The sequence below is a fragment of the Struthio camelus genome, chromosome 3, assembly GCF_040807025.1.
Source record: "Struthio camelus isolate bStrCam1 chromosome 3, bStrCam1.hap1, whole genome shotgun sequence".
Classification (NCBI taxonomy): Eukaryota; Metazoa; Chordata; class Aves; order Struthioniformes; family Struthionidae; genus Struthio; species Struthio camelus.
In genome coordinates, this window is record NC_090944.1 from 89601105 (window position 1) to 89626050 (window position 24946).

General features: G+C 35.5%; 1 protein-coding gene across 2 annotated transcripts in view; it reads left to right on the top strand.

Annotated features, from left to right (window-relative positions):
- Positions 1 to 24640, top strand: part of TARBP1 (TAR (HIV-1) RNA binding protein 1) — a 40745-nt gene extending 16105 nt beyond the window's left edge. For both annotated transcript variants that reach the window (XM_068938999.1, XM_068938998.1), the window contains exons 13-30: positions 1014 to 1111; positions 1928 to 2089; positions 3644 to 3837; positions 4571 to 4829; positions 4947 to 5135; positions 8131 to 8330; positions 8512 to 8583; positions 9982 to 10102; positions 11586 to 11696; positions 12667 to 12816; positions 15302 to 15388; positions 16327 to 16523; positions 18027 to 18108; positions 19427 to 19598; positions 19862 to 20053; positions 20962 to 21086; positions 22296 to 22432; positions 24266 to 24640. In XM_068938999.1, coding sequence (XP_068795100.1) covers positions 1014 to 1111; positions 1928 to 2089; positions 3644 to 3837; positions 4571 to 4829; positions 4947 to 5135; positions 8131 to 8330; positions 8512 to 8583; positions 9982 to 10102; positions 11586 to 11696; positions 12667 to 12816; positions 15302 to 15388; positions 16327 to 16523; positions 18027 to 18108; positions 19427 to 19598; positions 19862 to 20053; positions 20962 to 21086; positions 22296 to 22432; positions 24266 to 24431 — 2714 coding nt within the window. In that variant the 3' untranslated portion in view covers positions 24432 to 24640. The remainder of the gene's footprint in view (positions 1 to 1013; positions 1112 to 1927; positions 2090 to 3643; positions 3838 to 4570; positions 4830 to 4946; positions 5136 to 8130; positions 8331 to 8511; positions 8584 to 9981; positions 10103 to 11585; positions 11697 to 12666; positions 12817 to 15301; positions 15389 to 16326; positions 16524 to 18026; positions 18109 to 19426; positions 19599 to 19861; positions 20054 to 20961; positions 21087 to 22295; positions 22433 to 24265) is intronic.
- The last annotated feature ends 306 nt before the right edge of the window (positions 24641 to 24946 follow it).

A 24946-nucleotide genomic window follows, 5' to 3' on the forward strand; every position in this document is an offset into this window, starting at 1 on the left:
AAAAATGTAGCACAATGAACCATTTAATAGGAAAAATTGAAAGCACAGTAGAGCTTTGTAACTTCTGGAGTACGTTTGTTACTTCTTACTTTTTAAGGTCTTGTGTATCCTAAAAATAACCTTCTTTGCGTTAATTGTAAGTCAAGGTTTAAGTAATAAAATTAGCAGATGTATCCTCCAGGTAATGCTCCTGAGTACTGCAACTATGTTATAATTTCATGTTTCTTAGCAAATACAATCAGTTAGATGACTGTTATTTGCTCTTTGATAGGCTTTCTTTATCTTAATCCTGATGTTTTAGAACAAGATAGGCATGCAGAGGAAATTAATTCTGTTTTGTTATTGATGCATTACCTCCTTGGCTTTCAGTTCCAGCTAGATATCATTATAGATTGAGGTGTGTTCGTGGCTAAGTACGTTTTAGCAGTGACCTACTTCGCACTTTAAGTGGTATATTTTCCATTATAACCTTCTATTCTTGCTTGTAATTTTAAGACAAGAAGTTATTTTAGACTGAAGTTTTACAAGCTTAGTCTCTATCCAAAGCTGAACTACCTTCAAGCAGTGAAAAACAAAAAGTGGTTTTCAGTTGCATACGTGTTAGAAACAGATGGCTATGTTTCTCTTGCATATAATTAATTGCTGAATATGGAAGCTTTGTCTTTTATCCAAGAGTAGGGTCATGACTAAGGGTTTTTTTTGTGGAAAGGGGTGGGAATAGGATGAAAGTGTACATGAAAAATTGGAAGATTATACCTTGTTCTTCTATTTGTTCCTAATCACGCTAATTCCTGATAAAGCACGGGAAAGGATGTAATCAGTTTAATTCTTTTGGCCCTATGGTTTGTACTGCTAAAGAATACAGAGCTGGTTTCTAAGATATTTTTAGATATTTGAATACTTATTATCATGTAACATTGACATTGTAACTTAAATTAAGTCCGCGTGATGTACTACAGCTCTCTAACAGTGTGCTTCCATATCACTATACGTTTATCTTGCTTTCCGTGCAGATGGGGTATTGATCTTTATCTGGAAGTCTTTAATGACACCTGTGGAGAGTATTCTTGAATTTGTCCTCCGGCGGCTTACTACAAATGAGTTAAGTACTGTAAGTATTTATTAAAAGGCTTGCTTTGTTGTGGTTTTGCTTGTTAATTTGATTTACCAGTGCTTTTAGAAGTTTTCAGATCAAATATTTAAAAACCTAGAAAATAAATTTCCATAGAAATGCTTTTGCGAACTTCTTTTGAATGGGCACAGTAAGAGCAATTGCAGCAGAAAAGGAGCTGTTCCCTCTCAAAAGTAAGGCAAAAATTTTTTCTTCACGTGGTTCCATGAGTGAATGGCTTCATACCTGTGTGGAATTGCAATGTGGAGAGAAGTAGCAAATACAAGAGAATGGAAGAGTAAAAATAAAAAGACATAAAACATGCAAGATACAGGCATGAGATACAATCCAGTTGAAGAGGGAGTGCAAAACACACCATTACACAAGATATGTGTGTAGGGGTTGCAATGCTGTGATATATTCTGATAGCTGGGTTAGCTTTTGATTGTGATTCTGGTATTCAGGCCAGCTTATGTGTTTTTCCACAGTGTTCCTTTGAGCCCAGTAAGGGAAGTAAACTTACGAATTAAAGGAAGTGGAGATTTCTTTCAGAATTCCAGACTTGTCTCTACTAAGGCATACTCCAAAGCCCTGAACTTGAGGGGATCCTAAGAGCTGAGGGGAAAAGTTTGGCTTTTTTTTTTTTTTTTTTTTTAAAAAAAACATCCCGACAAAAAAGGCTACTCAGCTGCAGGGACTGTTGTTGTTCTTTTCCTTCTGCTGTCACTATTATTTTTTTATTGTTATTTTTCTCTCCTTTCAGCTTAAGTCTTGTTTTCTTAATGCTTCACTTTATCTTTGTTTCTACATTTTTAGGTTGGGGATCTGGATCGTTGTGACTTATACTTAGCTATAATTCCAGAGGTAGTGAATTTGTGCTTGCAGGTTGGCTGGAAAAAGGTACCATCTGTCAAGAATTTCATTTTTTCCCTGACAAATGCCTCTATTCATAATCTTCAGAATACAAACTGTGAAGAGGTAATTTAATATTATTTATAACAGCAATGTAAAGACTAACTGCATTCATATATATACGTATATAGAGAGAGAAAGATGTATATATGTATGAATGTTTTAAAAAGTTCCCGTACACATTTGTGTAGTTAGTTGGCAGTGTGATGTTGATGTGAAATACTTGCAGTGTATTTAAAGCTTATATTTTTAGTGCTTTTTTGTATTAGCTTTTTAAAAAGTCTCTGTAAGTAGAGTAGAGTTTTACTTGTGGTAATGGACTGCGTATACTCAAAAGCTTTTTCTTCAGATATGAGGCAGTCTGACCTAGGGAATTAAAACTGCCTCTTGGTGTGCCTTAGTGTTAATGAACTCTTGAATTTCCAAGCAGGAGCCTACACATAAAAAGAAATTCAAGAACCCAACATTGCTTTGGCTTTTCATGTGGTTATGTTCATTTTCCTGTTGCTGTATGTATTAGTATGGTATATCTAAAATAGATTTAAGTTTCTTAACCTTTTGAACATACATGTCCTAAAAGAAGGAGGTTTAAACTAAGGCTTGTTGCTCAGTATAATTTTTGGTATTTTCGAGGCTGAATTATTGATCAAAAGCAGTTAGAAATGCATAAAAAAGATTGCTGTAAGTATTTGATTTGTTAGGTTTACTTTTCTAAGGAAAGAAAGAGCAAGACTTAAATTTTTTTCTCTGATGGCTGTGTGAACTAAGTACTTACCTTTTTCCAGTGGTTTCTAAGTAAACGCTTTTCAATTCCATCTCACTGTTCCCTGGGGGCCTCTTCCAGCTTCCTTGGAGTTCAGTGGAAATTATACTGTCATGAGGATTTCTTCATTTGCACATATTTTCCATCTTCAGTTTAAGGTTATTTTTAAAAACAAAAAAAAAAAAGAAGAAGAAAATGTTGAGTAACTTTACTAGATAAAGATAAGAAAAACTTCTGTGCTCCAGACAGCTGAAGTACTTTGAAGATATTCCAAATAACACTGAGTTTTTAATACTACTAAGAAACTATATGCTGATAGATTTATTATTATTAACAAATCTGTTTTCTTAAAACTTTGTTTATGCCTTGGGAATATACGTGTTTATCACACAAAATAGTCACAGTGGATGGCCTGGCCTTCTAGCATCTTGGAGCAGTTAGCATATAGTATTTCACATTTTAGGTGTGTGTTTGCATTGGGTTTTGACTACAGGAATTCTCTTTCTCTTTTTTCTTTTTCTTCTTTTTTTTTTTTTTCTGATAGTTATCCAGCAATATATGAATGTCTAGCTGGTAAAATAGAAGTGTTTCGTCATACGTAAGCTATACTTATAAGGTGTATACTTGTTTTTCTTAAGCATTTCCAACTTGTGGTTGATTGCATTGGCTCAGCTAAGCAGAGCTTCATTATGCGTAGGATAAGAAAATAAGGAGGTAGGACAATGTGGAATTGCTGCGTTATGATATGTCAGATGATATAAATGGGAGGGTTACCGAATGTATCAATAGGTCATTCACATTATAGTCAAAGAAAATGGTGTATATTTGATTGTTCATCTTTGATTTGATTTCATTAGGAGCCGAAGCTTAAAGAACAAATTAAAAAAGTAGCTAGCATGGCCTCACTGACAGTAGTTTGTGAGATTATGAATCGGAAGCCTGAAGCACACCTTGAATCTCTACCTTCTGTGGATGCCCTGACGAAATTTATTTCCTTTTCTCAATTTAATCAAGTGTTAAAGAAACCATCTTATGTTGAAGAAAAAAGTAGGTATGTCAGTGCTATAGCTTGAGCAGTTCTCCTGAATGAATCCTGTTAGAGTGGAACAGTGATTAAGATGCCGTTTTTCCTGTTCTTTTCTTTGATAATTTTTGCCAAGGTAAAAATGAAAAGTTGTGAACACAGAACGTTCATTGAATTGCTTTTATGTGTCAGATTCAGGTTTTAGAACATGAGAACCTTAGGTATGACCTGTTATGGCTGCTTTCTAGCTCAGCTGTTTACTGCTATGAAGCTTTGTAGCTACTAGTGCTGTGTAGCCTGAGTTAGCTTTAAATGCTGCTGCTAGTTATACCAGCTTAAATATCTGTACATGCTGTAGCTTTGGGCATTGTACAAAAATCAGTTGAAGGGGAAATTATTTACTACTGGAGGAGGTAGAAGCCCAGAGCAAGCCTAAGGCCAGCTGCAAATACCTAGAGAAGAATATAAAAGCAGGACAAGCATACAATGATGTTTCCACAAAAGTTTCTCCTATTAGTTTATGACTCATGAGACTACCTGAGCCCAGAGCTGATTTTTCTATTTAAAAAAAATCTTTGGTAGATTTTTTTTCTTCTATAAGCTTGTCCAGTCTCTCCTTGAACCCGTGTAAATTTTACCATCTTGAAGAAACGTAGTGAGCTTGTACAGTTCAGTTGTCCCCTAGCAGACTAGGTACGTACACGTTAATTTAAATAAGTATGACATTCATATATATTTAAGAATGTTATTTTTCTTGCAGCTTATGTGAAGAAACAACATCTCAAGGATGGGGGAAAATAGTTGCACGCTATATTCATGACCAGTGGATTTGCCTTCGTTTCGTTTTACCTAAATTTCACGCTGCTCAGCCAGTGATGGAAGACAAACCTTTGGAAGTGTCATTATGTACGGTTGAAAGGTTAACAAAAATTCTACAGGCTGCATTAGAAGCCCTAACTATTCTTCCTTCAGACCAAGTCTTACCTGTGTTTGACTGCATGAAAGTGCTTGTTCCCCAGGTAAGAGTGGAAAATACTAATAGTGTGGGATGTTTTTGTTTATATGTTTTTTTTTTTCCCCTTAATTGTAACACTTCTCTCTCTCTCTCTTTCTTTTTTTTTTTTTTTTTTTTTTAGCTTCTGGATTCAGCAGAGTCTCTCTGCATAGAAGCATTTGATTTGGCTTGGAAAATTATATCCTCTCTGAGCAATACACAGCTAATATTTTGGTCTAATCTAAAAGCGTTTGTTCAATTCACCTTTGATACTGAGGTTTTAACTGTTGCTGCAGGTGCAAAGGGACAAGCGTATGCCAAAATAAAAGAGGTGAGTTTGAGAATTCTTTTTTGGGAAACGGACGTCAAAGTTATCATTTGTATCTAAACTTGTATTTTACTTTTTCCTTTCAGGTATTTATATTTACATTATGCAGTTACTCTACAATTTTGTCTAGGAATGGCACCTGAGCTTTCCCAAACTTTTAATCATTTGGAAAAATTATGCCTTTTTCTAATAGCTTAGTCTTTATGAAAATACTTAGCCTTTAGAGGCTTTTTGGGGGGGGGGGGGGATGGACTGAGGTGTAGGAAAAAGGCAAAATCGTAATCACCTTAGAGTTTACTTCAATACTTTGTGATAGAACTAGCTCTGTATTCTGGAAGATGAAAGATGCATTTTTACTGTTTTTTGTGAGATGTATATAATAGTCTGTACTCCAGAAGTCCTCACGTATATCATGTAGTTCTTTTTTTTTCATTCTGAGTCACTAAAGCCATATTGAGTAATCAGAAATTGGTGCATCGTGGCTTCATACACAGGAAGGACACTTACCATAGCTTTTCTAAATAATTTTTCATGTTTTTGCTTTTTTATCTACTTTTTTCCCCTGAGCATCAAGTGAATTTTTGCACAGAACAGTCCACAATGACTGTCAGACTTTTACCTGAGCAGTAATACATTATAAACTAACTACTAATATATACGTATACTTAGAATTACTGTCACAGATGCTGCTCTGCGCTTAGCTCAGAAGTTATCCTAGAATGTGTCAGTCCTATCCTGGTGTCAGACTTGAGCATTTTCTCTTATTTACAGGACGGGCTTTGTTTTCAGCTCAAACCCCCCAAGTGATTTTTATTAAAATACAGAAAAATGTAGAAGAATCTTTTTGTCGATTTAAAATGGCTGTAATATCAGCCTTAATTATCTTAAAAGATAATACCCTTTTATTTTCTGTTTAATCTTTTTGGAAAACTTTCTTCAGACAAGTGTTACTATCGTCTGTTTTAGACAACAGATAAAATTGAGCATTTGTAGTCTTAATGTGGACCCAAGCCAAAATAAGTTTTGTATTCGAAGATGATAACGCTAGGTAAAGTATCTCTCAAGTCCTAGACATTTCTTAGCTTTCTCTTTTAATGAATATCTGTAACTGGCAACTATACGCTCAGTGTTGTGGTAACTGATGAGCTGTAGTTAGTTTTTTATTTGTCATTGATCTTAAAATTCGTTTAAATATTTAGAACTACTGTTTCAATTTTAGTATTTCAGACATATTCATGTAAGGTGTATTTTGCCAATGCTGAGAGTCTTGAGTCTCTATGACAGCTATCCCATTGTCTGCAGTGGGACATACCATGACTACAGGCATCAAGGAGGTAATGAAGGTCTCCTATATTCAACAAAGGGCATCTGGTCGAGCCACCTTCTGCCCCTTCATAAGAAAATGAAGATAAAGTTCCTAAGCAGGTGTCTACTTATGTATATTTTTATCCCGCTCCTTGGCAGTCTCTCTGGCCACTGACCCCTTGTGCAGTGGCTATATAGTTTTAGCTAAAGAGACAGGAAAAAAATGGATCTGCCTGATACTGATATGCTACAGAAATACAATTTTAAAAGCCCATCTACCACAGTGCACTCTGGCTTTTTAATGTTAGCTAGAGGGGGTGGAATACAGGGTTTTTTTTTTTTTTTGAGCCATAAAAAGGGAATATTGCTATAACAAAATACAGAAGGGCTTCCACAGAGTTGCCCAGAGCACTGTGTTTTTGGGCTTCATTTCTTCTGCTTCTTTTCTCCTTTTTCTTGTGATGTATTCAAATGTTAATTGTGCTAGAACTTGAATTCCTTTTGTATGTGTTGATTTTTACTATTTAATGAAACAATTAAAAAGCCTTCCTTTTTTTTTTTTTTTTTTTGAAAAGTATAGTAAATGTCATGCTGCTGATTCTCAGGTGAAACAGAATAGTTTAATTTTGGTGTTAATAGGAACTGTTACACTGTCTCTCTTTGCAATTGAAAAAAAAAGACCAAATATTCCTGAAGTGTTTTGTGCAGAAAGTGCTTCTTCAGATTGCGTTCCGATATTTCAGTTTAACGTTTTCATGGGCATTTTAATCCTCAGTAATTCAGAACAGCGTTCTCTGTAAAGACAAGGTTACAGTCAAAGTTATTTCACGTTTATCAAAAAAGTGTCATTCAGGAGAGGGAAGAGAAGATTTATCTTCTAAGAGCCTTTGCACTTTCTGAAAAAAACGTTCTCATGAGTAGCTATAATTGATGTTGTCTAAAACAAATTTATGAAAAACATGCCTGAACTGTCTTCATTTTTGAATCTTCCTCCTCCTCCTCACCCAAATGCTTACAACTTAGAAAAAAATTCCTGTGGAACTGAAGTTTAATCTTGCACTTAGCATAATGGAGGGAGTGGGAAACAAAAATGCTTAGGCCTCTTCTCTTATTGTTTTACTTTCTTTTTTTCTTTTTGGAGACGATCTAAATGTTTTAAATTTGTGTTCTGCCGCCCCCCTCCCTCCCCCAAAAAAAGATCATTAAGGAAATGGTACAGAGATACTTCTACAGTTTAGCTGAATAATGAACTTTAACCTGAATATGGAGGTAGCTGTCTTTAAGGAGAATTAGTTACATGTGGAAGAAGTTTTATTTAATGTTAGAAACGTTGTTTTCTACTAAACTGGTAAGGTTTGATAGAAGCACCAGATCTGTGTACTCACTGAAGTAAGCCTGGATGCATTTGTTCAGTTATCAGGAGATTTACGCTAAAAGTATGTGTTATAGCTACATATGTAAAGATCTGTTCTGTGATCTGTTAACGTAAGATGTAGTGGGCTGGTTGTTTCCCATTCCACCTCCCCAAGTAATCAGGGAATTGTAGGTAGATTCAAGACATCGTTAACCTGAGCAAGTCTTGGATGAAGAAGGGAATCAGGCCTGCTAAATTAGAAAAATACTGCAGTGTTTTTTAAATAATTCTGGCATTTTTGGAAACTAGATATTGACTCTGTTTTGTTCTTCTTTTCAGATAATTTTCAAGCTCATTGATATGTCCACTACAAGGACTGGAGTCTTCAATATAGTCGTTAGTCATTGTTGTCGATCTTGGCTGTTTCCCAGTTTTGATGACAGAAGTGCTTTGACAAATGCTTTCCTAAATGCTGGAAATTACTGGGAACTTATCATAGAGGCTTGTGTCTTTGGAACTGTGTTCAGGAGAGATCAAAGGTAAAAGAAAACAAACAAACAAACAAAAAAACCCCCACATACCTTTATTTCATCAGATCTGAATATATTTGTTACAATTTTCTGTTCTGTTTTCTTAGTTTCAAATTTTGAGGTAATTAAAAACAGTTTTCATATGCTATCCTGCTAATATTTATTCCTTTTTCTTCTTTAATCTGAGAAGACTTATTCAGGATGTGCACGCCTTCATAGAAAATCTTGGAGAAAAATGTGCGGCGAATGTTGTTACAGAAAGGTAATCATTTTGAGGATACATTTTACACTTAGTCCGAATAGTGTCTTCGTCACTATTGATGTTGGAAGGAATGGTGCTGGTTTTTTGCAGACAGTTTCTTAAAAGTATATTCATTACCTTAAATTTTTGTAAAAGGCAAATATGTCACAGAAATATGTCATTCAGAAATCAAAAACAAGATGCAGAAAAAGGCTAAATGTTTTCAAGAAAATTCATTCAATTTGCTAACCTGACTAGGACTGAAATAACTACTTCCTCGTTATTTCTTCGCGTAAAAGTAATACTTTTCAAGAACCAGATACTATTGTTCTGTCTGATATGTATCTCCTCACTGTAGACGAGACAGGTAGGAAACTTACGCTTTAATTAACGTGGCCATACTTGAGATTTGGCTTTAGCATTGGTTGCAGGCCGTTTTAGTTTTGCGTAGTGCTAGCATTAATCTCTGCTTCCGGTTTGAAAAAAGGAATTTGAATAGAATACACTTGCTACTGGAAAACTCATCTCTTCTGCAACTTAACTCTCAAAGGCGGAAAGACTGAGAAACGGTTCCAATGTAGCATTTTTGGGAAGCGTTAGTAGCTGCTGAAAGCTGAGCTTCTAAAGATCTACTGCTAGTTCAATACTTCTGTATTTTCTCCCAAGATCATCTTGGCTTCCAGATGTGTGTCTGTGACAACTTGCAGCTATCTGATAATTGGTTGCCTGTAATATAATTAATTATATTCTTTGCATTAATTATTTCAGATGTCCCTAAGTATTTCTTTTGTCTAACTAACACGGATCAAATGTTTTGAACTAGGATATTTGACCGAAGGTCTGACAGCATAATTGAATCACTTTAAGATTATATGCACAGTACTTACCAAAACCGTTTTATGACATAGCTATCTCTGTTGAAAAGTATTTAAGCAATTAAGATGCTGTTAAAGACCTGTAGAGAGAAACAGTGGAAAGTTATCTGGAGTGCACTAATTTTCTTCATGAACAATGATGGACAGATGTTAAAATTCCGGTTGTGGGTGTTGGCATTATATGTTCTCTCAAAACAGCTAGCTTGATGAGCATAAAACTACTCAGTCCTTTATGACAGATGGGAGGAATGCCATGTTTGGTGTGCATTGCAATTACGTTTTCTAGATTTCCCAAAGTATTTACACAGTGTTTATAGTGCATTTCAGAATTCAGACTTTCTCTTGTATGTTTAGTGATATCTAAACTGCCTGAACACAAAATGTATCAGTCTTAAAGATGACCTTTCACCTCTTCGTGGGTCAGTCTTTGCCAGCATGAGAACATTGTATGCACGTTTAAGATAATGTTTGTTGTTTTTTCAAATAATTTAGGGTTTATCTTTATGTCTGAAGAACTTAATTCTTTTGTATTAATATTTTACAGTACAAACAGAGATGATCACTACGTGCGAGTTTGTGCTATTAAATTTCTGTGCTTGCTGGATGAATCAAATATCTTGCATAAGATGTTTATGGAAGACATTGTCATCAAACTACTTGATAAAGTAAACTTTATTTCTTTTGCTATATGTAAATGTAATGTCAACATAGCTATTGAAATAAATATTTACAGTGGAAAGGATGTGTTTACAGTTGTTTGTATAGCCTATCTAGCTTTGCCCAGAAATACAATTTTTTTTTTTAGATGAGACAGGAGTTTATTTGGTAACGCTGAAATAGTAAGAATTATTTATTTCAGATTTGTTTCTCTTTCGATGTTCCGACTTCACTGAATGTTATCCAAATTGCAGAAAAAATTGAAGAATCTGCGTTTAGGCTGACTATTAGAAGCATTGCATTTCATTTTAGCAATTGCGAAGTCTTTTTGAATCAAGAGAGCTATTGAGCTTCTCTGTAGAAGACCTTATAAATGAGCTTAGTGAAAGAAGGTCAGGGTCTGATTTTCATTTAAACTGTAGCTGCATATGCATTGGCACTAGTGTAAAACTAGTGGTAAATTATTACAGCTGTAGCTAGAATATCACCCATGTCCACAAATCATTTTGGTAGGAGAGAATTCTGTTTCTATCTCAAGAATAAGGAATGAGCAGTTCTTTATTCAGTCCCTCCCGCCAAATACCTGTTAGAGAAAAATTATCATTATTTGTATTGTTAGGTTAATCAAGTGGAAAAAGTTGCCTAAGCTTTAAAATGGATTTCCTGTCTTAAATATGAAGATTGAACGTGTAAAAATAAAGTGCCTTTGCATGTTAGCATTAATATGGGGCTTGTATCACCAATTTAATTTTTTTTTTTTTTTAATCAAGGAAATAGTTTTGTCTGTCATATTTTGGAGGCCAAAACAGAGTATGTAGGGAAAGAATCTAAAGTTAAATTAAGAACATGAATTTCAAATCTTTTTAAAGCTCATTTATGTCATCTATTTTTTTCATATGAGCATCTCTTTATTGCCTAGTATCAGTTGCTGTCTCACACTAGAGCTGCATTACAAGCTGATGTAATGCATACCCATATCAGTGTTAAATCTGCTTTTTATGTGTAGACATTAAAGTAGAAGTGCCTGCATTTGTATATTTATCTCTTCACTTAGGATCTTTGGTACTTGTTTTATGTTACTAAATGACAGCTTGAGTCTTTAATATCGCTTGACAGAGATTCATACTCCAATTTATGGGGTAGTGTTTTTTTTAAATGTTCATATAGAGTAGGTTCTGTGCTCTTGAGTAAATTCTTCAACTTTCTGCTCTGTTAAATTTCTCAATACCTAATCTTTCTGTGCTCTTACATTAAGTAAAAAATTCAGCAGAGCTGTACATTTTTCCAATGTTCAGCACTTCTCATGGGCAAGCTTCAAAATTTAATTCTAAATACATGAATCAATATATTTTGCCTAACTTAAAATAATACGTAATGCTGATACCAGCTGTGCAGTAGATGGTGTACTCTCAGTGCAGCATATTTTATTTTCATTTCTTCAATTTTAAAGGTTGTGAAGGATAGGAAATAAACCTTTGAATTTCTTTTTAGGATGAACTGGTATCCAGATCCCGAACACGTTATTATGCAAACTCTTTACAGCACAGAATTAAAAATCGGATATGGCAGACACTGCTAGTTCTTCTTCCAAAGCTTGACCAGGTATTACACTTTTTTCGGAATTCTTAAAGAAATCTACTTGTACTTTTTGTCTTGGAAACTGAATATAGGCAATATATTAGGGTATATAAGACATTTAGTTTCTGTAGTTGCATGTGGAAGTTTATGTGACTTTATACTGAAAGAATGAGTATAAGATACATTTCCATAGGTCACTGAAAACTGGTTCTTTGATTTATGAGTTATAGGAGACTAGCTTTTCTGTTGAGGCTTGCTAAGACTCCATACTGACTATCTGATTTAAAGCTTCTCATTTAGTAAAAATGCTGCTGCTTTATGAACATTGAGAAAACTGAGAAATTTTCGTTTCACCTGATATTTATTCATAATAAAACGTTTGAAAAGTTTGATGAGCTATCCTGAAGAATATAGCGTTCTCTTGACACCACATTCAAGCTGTCAGTGAAAATTTAGCATTGTACAGGTGCTGCATTCAGTCCCCTATGGAGACACTGTGGCGACTGGCCTTTTTCCTTAATGGTGCTGTCTTCATACTGTAGCAGTATATCTGTAAGTTCAGGCACTCTTTATCAGGAGTCTTGCTCTGTCAGTTAAAAGAACATTAAGTATGTTTTGTGAAGAGTTATTATTTTAAAAAACCCTTAATTTTTCAGTTCTTAACACATGATGAGTAGAAAACCATATGTTCTGTTTCTAGTGTGTGCTTTTAACTCCTCTAAGCAACACTTCTGTAGCGCTTTGCTATCTGATCCCAGCTGCCTTTGCACCCTTTGTACACGCTGTGTAAATGTATGCCCAAAAGTATTGCCTGACTTGATTAACGTATATAATATGGAAATTAGGAGACTGTAAAATGTTTTAGTTTGAGTATTAAAAAATATTTCTAACATCACTGTAAAGCTGCGGATATGTTTTATTTAGATTTTACTTGTCCTCATTGAAATAACTTTGTAACGATATGCTAAATGATTATCTAATTCTATTTTCTCAGATTTTTTTGTGTGAAACCCTTAAGAAGATTTTTCAGGCTGGATTTGGTAACAACCAGGCGTCCGTGAAATACTTCATCGAATGGATTATCATCTTGAGTCTACATAAATACCCCCAATTTCTTAATAAATTCTGGGATTGCTTTTGCTATGTAAGTAAGACCTTCAGCATTCAGTTAAAAAGTAATTTGAACAAGAAAAGGTACAGTTTGTCTGCCCAGCTTTATTTTCTTCGTATTTAAACTTTCCTTTTGACACCGTGGGTTTTCGAGCAGTACTCGAAGACTGCAATATTAATTTCACTTGGAAGTGAGTCTGGAGTATAGTCTGAGCCATTTAGGTATTTTTGATATAAAAGTGGCTGAAGCCAGTTCAATTCTTCCAGTTCAGACATTTCCATTTCTGATGTAATACTCAGGATAGAGTAGAGCTGGTGTAGTAGGATGATCAGGAACACAGGGACACCTCAGATCTTGAGTTTGGGAAGGTATTGCAAAGTCGCTTCTCATTTGCCTGTCCAGCTTTTGTCTTCTGCATAATCTTGTTTGTGAATGGGAGTGTTACTTACATAGCACAAATACAATTTATGGTTTTTAAATACGAACTTTCTGTCGCTGTGAAATTTTATAACCCAGTTCCAAAACTGGAGGCAAGTTTTGAATATGGTATCAAAAACTCCTGTAACGGTTGACTGAGGAGATTGCTGACGTGTTAATGTTTTATTTTTAATATCTTGGATTCTTCTCCAAGTTAATTACCCGTAAGCCTTGAACTGTAGATATATTCATGAACTGTAGCCTATATTCATGAGGTTGAATTTCTTAGTTGGCATTGTTCATTCGGGCCGAGAAGGAGAGAGGCATCTGCTTGCATCTCCTTTAATATACCGGAAGACCTTATTGCAGCAGTGCCTCTACAGCTTCTCACTGCGCATAACAGTGAATTGCAGATGTCTTCTCGCTTGTCTGATAGCCTAGTTGCTACTGTAGTTATTTTTTGAAAGCCAAACAGTGGAACAAGAATAAACAAAAAAGCCTTATATTTATCTTTCTTGCCCAAAACCAGGACGGATTTTTAAATCTGTCCTATGAGATATCTCTCCTTGCTAGTGATGCATGTTCTATTTTTTTCTACTGCACATGGGAAAAGTCTGTCCCTTTCAGTGTACACTTTGTAGTGTAAGTGACAAAAAGGCCTTGTAATGCCCATCTGAATTGATGAGAAGTGCTATAAGGGATGTTGTAACTACTTATTGTTTCAGGGTTCCTTCCAAGTGCTGGAGGAACTGGAATTGTTACTCTTAGTTGAGGATGATGTGTTGGGTCGCAGAGACCTCATGCTGATGAAGGCACTGAATACACCGTGAGCCCGTTCAAACACGGTGCTTTAGCTTAGGAAGCAGAAAACCTGTAGATTTAGGGAAAAGGAATACAGGTCATTTTCTGAAACTATCCTGGAAAAATGACTCTGAAAAGGACTTTCAGGGTCATGCTGAAAAATCACCTGAACTCTAGCACCCAGTGTAATGCTGTGGCAAAAAGGATTAATAAAAACCGCCTGTATGCAGAAGTAAGTGCTCAATAGGAGTGTGGAAGCTGTTTCCTTCAATATAGAACACTGGTAAGACTGCTGGGCTATTCTCTAGTTTTTATAAGCATGTGGAAAAGTGAGAACATTGAAAGAATCCCCAAGATATTTACAGGAATGAAGAAAAACTTTGTTTTGAGAGACTGAGAACTCAATCTCTGATATGATTACAGTACCTAAGAATTTTCTCTGCAGAAAAAAGCCCAGTAATAAGAGTTTTTTTAGCAGAGACAGATGAATACAAACCAGTGGCTGGAAGGTGAAGTCAGACAAATTTAAATTACACATAGTACAGACTTGTAACAGTGAAGGACAATGGCTGAGAGAACATACTTTTGAAAAGTGTACTTGTGTCCAATAACTTACATTTATTTGAATTGTAATAACACAATGATGTTCAGTGTCCTTAGAGACGTAGAAGATTGAATTAATCTAAAAATTCTCTCTGGCTTAAATCTTGTGACAGTACAAGCTAGTTTTTCTCGCTAATTTGAATTTTACAAATATTTAGGAAACATTCTTCCCATGCTCATTTCAGTGGGTTTTTTGTTTGTTTTTGTGAGATAATTTAATACAATATAAAAAATACTAGAATGGGCATGTAGGATGAACATAGGCACAAAATTTCTTAAGCCATCTTTCACAGAACTCTTGCAGGAAAGTTGGGTGAATAGGATAATAAATGAGACTTTTCCATCTTGCTTGTTTGTGGTTGTGGGGGGAAGGTGTCTTTGTTTCTTTGGCTGTGGGGTGTTTTTGTTTTTGGGGGGGAGTGAAAGAAGAATTGGTTACTTTGGGTTGAATTTTAGCTCATTTGCACTGTTGTGTACTTCATTCTGATTACTTTGTTAGTAAAAAGCAAATAATGTGATCTTGTAGTATAAGAACTAGGTATTTTAGTAAGTTTTGCTGTGGAAACACCTTAGTTTTTAGTAAGTGTTGATTTAAAAATATAGGTATTGCATCTGCATAACATACTGTGAAAGTGTATATATAAAAAACATTCTAGATGCATGTATTTCTTGTTTATTATATTCCCTTTTACTTCAGGATGAAGAAAAGCTTAAAACAAGCATCTGCACATTTTTATCAGTGTTATCACACTTTGACATCATTCTTCAAAATACCTCTGAGAAGGTAAGCCTGACTAAAAATGTTTTTTATTCAATTGCTTTATGTGGATTTTTGAAATAAGAATCCTTTTTGCAGTCTACTCTTTGGAGCCTTTTTAATAGTTATGTCTTCTTACAAAGGTACTGTCTCTCTCTTGATACGGAAAACTAACTCTTCCTGTCACCTCTGTATTGTATTGTGCTTGCTGAAAACTGTAAATGGCAGATGTAGGGCCTGATTGCACATGTGGTGTTCTGGCTGTTCCAGTATAACTGAACACGTGGATGCTCCTGTGTCTTTTGTTTTGTTTTTGGTTTTTCTTTTCTTATTCGTGTTACTTATTTAATCCCCATGAAATTGGACCCAGATAACCTGGAAAAGGATAATCTTACTATAAAGTAAGAGCACTCAAATATGGAGTTCTTTGGAAACAGCTACTCCACATAAAATTTAGAATGTTTTATTCTGAAGTGCGTGCTCCCTCCCCCCCCCCCTTTTTTTTTTTTTTAAACTAAATTTCAAAATAGAGGATAAAATACACTCAGATACTATGTGGTGCCAACTGCTACAGGCCTGTAGCAGTCTAGGCACTGCTCTTATTTTTGGTAATTGCTTGCATGATTTGCAAGACTAGCTTCCTAAGTGGTAGAAAACCAGAAATAAATGAAGGTTTCCGTGTGTGCAGAACGCTTATTTTTAAAGCAAATTAATACATTTTCAAAACAGCATAAGTGGGGCTTGTAGCTCCATGCACTAGTGAGTTAAATATTGAATGAAAGAAATCAAGGCCGTGTTCTGAAGCCTTGTATGCACATGAATACTGTCAAAGCTTGGACTTTGTGAAAGGCTGTTTATTAAGGAAGGAGTTGCATCTTGGGCCGCTCTTCCTTTTGTACTACCAAATGATGCACTAAAACTTAAAATAAAGGAAATAATTTTCTTTTTTTTTTTTTTTTTTTTAGAAGCCAGCTTTGAAGAAGGCCCTCATAGTTGTTCTGCAGTGGTGTTTCAACCACAATTTCAGCGTTCGACTTTATGCGTTAATTGCTCTTAAAAAAATCTGGGGTATGTGCAAAGTGTTGCATGTGGAAGATTATGAAGCTCTGACACCGGTTATTGAATCTAGCCTTCAGCAAGTAGAAAACATGCATGGCACAGGGTTAGTAACATTCTTTTGACTTACAGTTTAAGATTGTTCTTTCGAGCCATTTGCAACAAGTTAAATGTCATAAAATAATGCACTTGATAATTTCTGTGATTTTTTTTTTTCATTTAAAAAGAAATAAGACTTGGAAATTGAAGTCTTGAATCATCAGCAAAGAGAATGAAGTGCTGGAAGCCATCTTTTGTTCTGAGCTTCATTTAATTTGCTTCACAGGACAAAGTTATTTATGATAACTGCCTGAGGATATGAATGGGGTTATGTTGTTGAAACCGTCAGGAGTATGATGAAAATGAGCTTAGTCACTTGTTGCGAAGGAGAGTTTCATCGCTCTTCAAGCTTTGTTCTCAGAAACTGGAAAACCAAACAAATATTAATTTGTTCTGTGTCTAATTGAGAGTAGTTTGTTCGTGTATGTTTACAAAATACTCATGATAATATTTTAGGTAGCATTTTATTTTTCACTTTTTAGCTTTGTAAAGAAAAATAATAATGACTTCTCAATTATGCTTTTTTTTTAAAGATTTTTTTTCACTTTAATTCCTATTCAAGAGTATGGCAGAATCTCTGCAGTAGCGTTACAGTCTCAAAGCACAACAGGGAAAATGCAGGCATGTTTGAATAGTGTCATAGTTTAGGAGTGGGAGAAAAAACTGACAGTCAGATATGCTCTGTCTTTTTATCCAGTGGGTATTGAAGAAAAAGGAAACATTTTTCAAAAATTCCTGATACCAGTAAAATTTCAGATGTTAGAATGTGAAATATTTTAAGTGTTAATATTTTTCAAAGAACCTTTGCAGCAGGAAAAAAAAAATAGTTAGGAAAATAATTTGGGTGCTATTTAAATTAGATTTACATGAACGCTTTTCTGCTTAATTATTTTGGAATATAACAATTAAGTAAATTCATTGTACTATTTGTATGTTACAATCCTTTGTTAGCCCTAGTATAAGTTATTTAAAATTATTTAGCATTTCTGACAAATGTTGTAAGCTAAGATAAACTGGGACTGCTACTGAGAGACTGGTCTTTCTTGTAAAAATTACCAGGCAAAAAGAGAGATTACCCTGATCTAGTTCACTGCTTAGTCACTCAAATTGGTTTGTCGAGATACAGGATAGAGACAAGCGGCCCAGGAGGAGACTTTTTTTTTTTTTTTTTAATAGTGGGCTTTAATAGCTTAAAATCAGTCACTTGAATTCTAGCCTAATATTCAGTTTCTTTGAGGGACTAGATGGGACCCCCTTTCCTGCCAAATTCATTTCTCTTGGAAATCAAATTTGGAGATATGTTATGGATCTTACTTGAAACATGAATAAAACTTATTTCCTACACGCTGTGTTTTTTAAAGTGTCCTCATTTAATTATTAAAATAATCTTTTTCCCATATAATATGCAGTAAATAAGATCAGATTGCTTTATTATAGTTTGACAGTTTAAAAAAAAAAATCCAGCATATTGCATTTTTGTTACATCCTGCATTAATTTTTGGAATTACAGGAATGCTAGAAGGAACTGGCAGCGAATCCAAGATCACTTCTTCTTTGCAGTGTTTCATCCACTTAGGGATTACAGTCTAGAGGCAAGTTCAAAAGATATTCATCAATGTATATTCATAGTTTTAAAGCTGTATTTTTAACTTTATGTGTTCGTATGTAGGATGAATAATGATCAACTGTCATTCATTTAAAACTGTGAAGAATGGCTTCACAAAAAAATGTAATGGATTTTGGGCTAAGACTGCAGCTTAATTCTCTAGTTAAGATCGTGCTTTAAAAATATAGGTCAATTGAGGAAAGGTGTACATGATGAATTTGCCCATCTATGTGGGAGAGGCAGATATGGGTTAATCTATTAATTTTGTATAGCTTGGTAAGTTACTTCTAACAACTGAAGTACGTCTAGGTTATCACATATAGTTTGCTAGGATTTTGAGACATCTGCCTTTCTAAGTGACTTGAGGTTGCTTAACTGGACTGTTGTTTAATGTGAACTGAGTACAGGTGTATAACTTCTATAACATGTTTCTCAGTTACACCTTTTGCCATATCTTAAATAACTGAAAGCTGAATAAGCACTGAGACAAAAAAGGGTGCAGATAAAAATAAGAGCTAGAAATTGGAATTTGACTGAACATAGAAGAGAAACATGAATGTGAAAAGGCGCGCGCGTGTTCTGGCACAAAAAATGCCTTCTCTCAGAGAAGGAATTTTATTTATTTTGAAAAACCTACATTCTATGAACTATTTCTATCAACAATTAGATATGCTGGAGATGGCTCAACAAAATTTGGAAGTGAAAATTCTGTAGAAAAAGAAAAAGCAAGAGTTAGTATTTAAGTGTTTAAATGTATTTAGGGTGCATCTCAAAAGGATAACCACAAAGTCTGGTTTTAAACTTTTCATCTTACTCAGCCTTTCCCTTAGCATACGCGTTTTCCCCCTTGATTGGTTGTGGTTAGTTGTATTGGTAGTGCTGAGTTGGATTTTAATGTTTTTGACCATTTTGCTCTTGACATTCATTCGATTAATATGATTTGCTAGAAGTCATAACGATGTACCAAAACTCTTCAGTGTTTCATGCAAGATGCGTTTTGACAGGACCATTGTGCTGAAAAGTATACAAGTAGTTCTTCAGTGCTGCCGACTTTGAAATAAATTCAAATCCTCAGAAAATGTCTAGTTAGAGAATAGTATTTTGAAAGTTTGAGATAATAGTACTGTACATGAAGTGCTGAATATTGAGAGATATATTAGTAAGTTATATCTTGTGACAAGAAAAATACAAAAAACATAGCATGACAGATAAGAGATGCAATAGTAAATTAACCTCTGGGTAATTTTATGTCTGTCTTGCTTACTTTAGTGATACTTTGCTGATAACACTGTGTTACATTTCAGACAATATTTTACACTCTTCCACGCCTTTCACAACTTGCTGAAGATGAATGGATCTCGCTCTGTAAATTTGACAGATTCACTGACATTCCTTTGCCACCAACGTTTCATTGGTATCGTTCTCGAGCTGAACTTCTTGATCTAAAACCAAGTGACTGGTCTCAGCAAGACATGGGTAAAATATAGCTAATGGATACTAATGTGAAATTATTTGTATTAGGTGGCAGGTATATATTTCTGTACTAAATCTGATCTCTGCAGGAACATGATCCCTATGCTGTTGTGCTCGCAGAGTCTTGTATCTATGAGAACAGAATATGTGCCATAAAAAGACGGTAGATGACTGTCTACAGTAATATCATTTGAATACTGTTCTTTACTGAAGCAATAGGTTGATCACCACTTGCATATCCAGATGACTAATACTTACTTTCATAGGTTCAAATTCAGTTGAAACAGATAGCCGGACAGAATGGACGGATGTTCAGAAGAAGATTATACCCTGGAAAAATAGTACTCCTAGTTTAGACCTGGAACTGGTATTTCAGGATCGTGCAGCTAAACTTGGTAAATCAAACAGCAGACTGATTGTCGTGGCTTCACTTGTTGATAAACCTACCAATTTAGGAGGTAAGGTTGAATGTACATTTTTAAACTTTTATTTGTTGAGAAGGATTGTTATTCTACAAAAAATGTTCACTAAAAGAAATGTTATCTGTTTCAGAAGAGGGAAGGATTCTTTTACATTTGTAATATTAAAAAAAATACACATAGCATGCATGAATTATACAGACTTTTGCTGCAAATCAAGTTCAGTTTCTTACTGTGTACAGCTTCTTTGTCACAGTTGAATGTTTCAACTGTGTATATGGTTAAAGGGAAATTGCTTGCTCTTGCATGTTTTTCTCGTAACAATTAAACCAAGTCTTGTAAATATGCTACTGTTTCTCATGACGGTTGAGTGGCAGGAAGGTGCCCGTTTCTAATTTAAAGTACTGCTGCACGATATTGTGCAGGCTGTGATGTAACGAACCCTGCAAATAGTTCACGACATAGCGCTTGCTGCTGTCAGCAGTTCTACTGACTACAGTGAAACTGTTAATGATAAACAAGCCCACAAGCTGGTGCTGTCTGCAGTGTAATGCTGTACTGCATCATTCTCTCAAGCCTTTCATTTAACTGGTACTGAAAAGCTTCTGTGTGTGTGTGTGTGTGTGTCTCTGCTTAGACTTGTGTACTGACCCCTTACCTTGTTACATTTATTTATAATAATACCCTAGAAGCATATTATCAAGCATAGTGCATCTAACATTTTTATCTTTCTGATACGCTACAAAAAAATTGTTTTCTGGTAAGATCTATGGAAAAAAGACTGACCTGGAGCAGATATAAAAAGCATGTGAATCTACTGATTAAAAGCAGAGGGCTAATATAGACCTTTTTTCTCAGATATTGTCCTTTTTCACTTGCTCAAATACTGTAGCTTGGTGTTTACATTATTTTCTATACAACGATCACTTTGATTCTTCTGTTAATAGGTTTGTGTCGTACAAGTGAAATATTTGGGGCATCTGCACTGGTTGTCGGCAGCCTTCATTATATACAGGATAAGCAATTTCAGCATCTTAGTGTTTCTGCAGAGCAGTGGCTCCCCCTTGTTGAGGTGAATGGAAGCATGCTTTAATAGCTTTAAAAAGTGTATTCTACATCTTCAGTTAATCAGATGTGTAACTCGGAGTCCTCCTTTTTTCCTCTTCCAAAAACGAGCCTTTTATGTAACAGATGCCCCCACTGTTATCTTTCACGTTTAATATTGAGTATTTTGAAATAACTTGTTACTTCGGGTCAACCTGGTTACAAACAGTTTAAAAATTACTTTTATTTTCATATTGTTGGGATTAACTGATTTATGTGAGTTGCCGCTATTATAGCTAACTCTGTTTTATAGTTGTGCATTGGAGTTTAATGTTCACTTGTATAAACTGAAAAACATTTTGGTAGTTTATCTTGGTTGGTCTGCTGCTTTATAGTAACTTAATGAGGATAACTACTGAGTTTGCCTGAAGCTAGTTTGTGCTAAGCTTTTAGAACCTGTTATCTAGCTTATCAAAACAAGGGTTTCAAGCTATGTATTTAGCATTCGGTTGAAAAGGTGGTTGTTGTATTTTATAATCTATTTTTGAAGACTCGCTTTGGCAAGTCATTTGAAAAATTCAGTGCAAAAATTTTCATTTTTTTTTTTACACAGTGCTTATTTTCAGCATATTAAGATTTGTTCTAGGAACAGTATTGTTGTATTGTATTCTGTCAGAAATAGGAGTTTCCATAACTAATCTCTGTGCAGAACTGTATTGACAATAGAATTTCTGCTGCCTGACAAAACTGCCATCTGATATAAATAGGCAGTTTAGAGATGAGGACAAAGAAAGTACCTAGAAATTCCTCACTTTAGACTACCACAAGTTGTAAAGCAGGCTTTTAAGGCAAGTCAGCTTCAGTTTTGGGTCATCATTATATTGTTTCAGGAAAGGATATCAGCTTAAATAAGAACTACCGTCTTGTCCTTATGCAAGAGTGATGCTTTTACCTTCAGATTTGTTGATTAAAGCTTGTAGCTGTCAGAATCGGAGAAGTGCCTTAGTTCATTTCATTTGTGGAATAAATTTTTCTGGCATTACCTAAATATAGGTTTGTTTTGCACTATTGCTGAAGAGCTTTTAAAATGGTAGGCCATGTATATGGACAAGGATTTGGGGATAAAAGGTATTAATCTAAAAACAAGTCTTGGTAAACTGTTTTTATAGTAACTTGAGAAGATTATAAATAGCGGCATTTAATAACTTGTATATTTCTCTTTCCATTTGATGTACAGGTGAAACCATCTCAGCTTGTTGATTATTTACAGCAGAAGAAAACAGAAGGCTACACTATCATAGGTGTGGAGCAGACAGTTAAAAGTTTTGATCTTACAGAATATTGCTTCCCAGAGAAGTCACTATTATTGCTGGGGTAAGAACTCTTTTGTAAGTCTACCTCTCAGTTCATCCAGCAGTCCTCCTAGTCAGCAGTTTGGTTCTGTGAAAACCAAGTGACCATGGCAGAGGAGGTGGAATTAGAATCGGACGGGATTGGGGAAACAGGAAAGAGCTGGGCTTTTTGTAGTAAGGAACGGGAGGTGTTGATCTCTACTCCTGAATGATCCTTCCGTCTCTTCCTCACAATCAATGACCGATCTCTACACTGCAACTCCTTTCTTATGAGTGGAGGGTAGCAACAGTATGGATTCTAGTTTTCCAGGTGTGACAGGTATCATCTATTCATTTTAATAATATGGGGACCTGCACGTTCTACCAAAGTGCTGTGGGTGGACAGCAGGAAGGAGGGCTGCCTGTTTGCCTTGCTTGACCCAGTGAGGATGGGGAAGGAAAAATGAGCAGGAGCCCAGATAGCTGGGAGAAACTTTAAAAACGCAGGAGGAGGCAGGCATGGGAAGAAACAGTGAGTACGGCATTTACAGTACAAGAAGAGAGTGGGAGGACATCAGAGAAAAGCACAGATCAGCTCCTGAAACCAAGCAAGCCACCAAAGCAACAAAAGGAACTTCAAGGAATCTAGAAGAACGGGTCTTCAAGCGAGAAGAGAAAGCTATTGGAAATTGCTGGCCCATTGAGTGAAGTCAGGAGGAAAGGCCTATCCTTTTAGGACAAAGTGAACAGAAGTACCTTTGTTTTTCAGAATTTTATTTTTAATTTGTCTTCAGAATTTGATTCCCCTCCCCCCCCCTTCAGTACTTACTTTGTTCTCGTCTAACTAAAAACATAACTTTAATGACTAGAAACCTTTTGTCTCTTCTGATGTCCTGCCTCTTCTGAGGTGAGCACGTTTCCAGTTGAATGCTTTGGCCAGTCTGGGATCCCCTTGTACCATGACCTCATCACAAGTTGGAGTGGGCAGCTGAGCTCTCCTCCTGTGCCAACAGACTCATGCCCTGGGTCGTTTCATTTATAGCCAATTACTTTGCTGTATGGGCAGTTTAAAGGCGGAGAGGAAGTCCTGGTGTTTGATGTTCAGCTGTTGCTGGACCAGTGAAGTGAAGATGAGTGCTCTATCCCTCCATGTAGAAATGTGAATGTCATGAAAAGACAGTGCTGAAATAATTACTTTGTTTTTGCTTCCCAAACTTTGGACTGCCTAATCCATCTCCAGTGCAAGCAGTACCTAGCTGATATGTATTTCCAGGACAGAGAATTAAAATGCTGGAGACAAAGACAGTAACAGTACTAAGGTATCCTTAGGCTGCTGAGTGAAGGAGATCCTGTATGTGCCCCAGCTGTTAACACCTAAGTTAAGGAATTACACCTTGTTTTTTTTCTTCTAAAAAGGGGAGTTAATACTGTAGAGCAGTACTTTGCATACAATAATTATGTTAGTAATATAATTCAGCAACTTCAATTTTCAGTGACCTTACTTTTGGTAGTAGGAAACTCCCTACAGTTCTGTTATTTTTTAGCCCTAAGTTTCAGACGTAAGATAAAGTCAATTTTCCTTGAATTATGACTTCGCTTTGATACAGTCAGCCAGCTTTTCCCATCAAAAGCCTATTCAGGCTTCCCATGGTTTTCTCTTTCAGTAATATGTAACTTTTGTAACAAGGAGCGATAGCACTTACAATGCTGCTTTTAAAGCAAGCAAACAAAAAACACAACTTTCTCATGGCTTATAATGGAGGGCAGGTGCTGTATTTTCCAAATGGTGCTTGGTTGCTTTTGTGACTTTTGCATCTTCCGTTTTCTGGAACACCTTTCTTTTCACAGACATAAGTTGTTGTTTCTCCTTTATTAGAAATGAACATGAAGGAATTCCAGCAAACCTGATTCATCACCTGGATGTCTGCGTGGAAATTCCTCAACAGGGTATTATTCGATCACTCAATGTTCATGTAAGCGGAGCTCTGCTGATTTGGGAGTACACAAGGCAACAAGTCATCAAACAAAAACAACAGAAATAACTGCCGAGAGTTTCGTGCCTTATAGTACAGCTGAGGGGCTTCTTATGGTGCTACAACATGAAATTTTGAATCGCTAAGACTCAGGGTGAATAAGGATACTGAACTTTGCATGTTTTACTCTCTGTAGTTCAGACTGATTTTTAAATGCCTTAATACTTTTACCTCATTAAATATAACTTGCATTGGTAATAAATATTATTTATATTGCATGTGGTGTGTGATTTACTGCTATTAGAACAGCAGCCTAGTACCATGAACAACCCCCAACTCAGTTTACTTCAAAATATAGGATTTTAACTGCGGTTGTGACAAGCATGCTTGAAATTGGTGTCTTCAGATGACCACAAGCAAGCCTCTTTGTAGTCCAAGTAAAGTATTAAATACTACCAGCATCTAGATACAGTAGATAATGTAATTTGCAGAATTTATATAAACTTCTGCTATAAAAGATTTCCTGGTTCAAGTGCCCTGCATGGTCAAGTTTTAATTAATCCTGCTGTAAACATCAATTGATA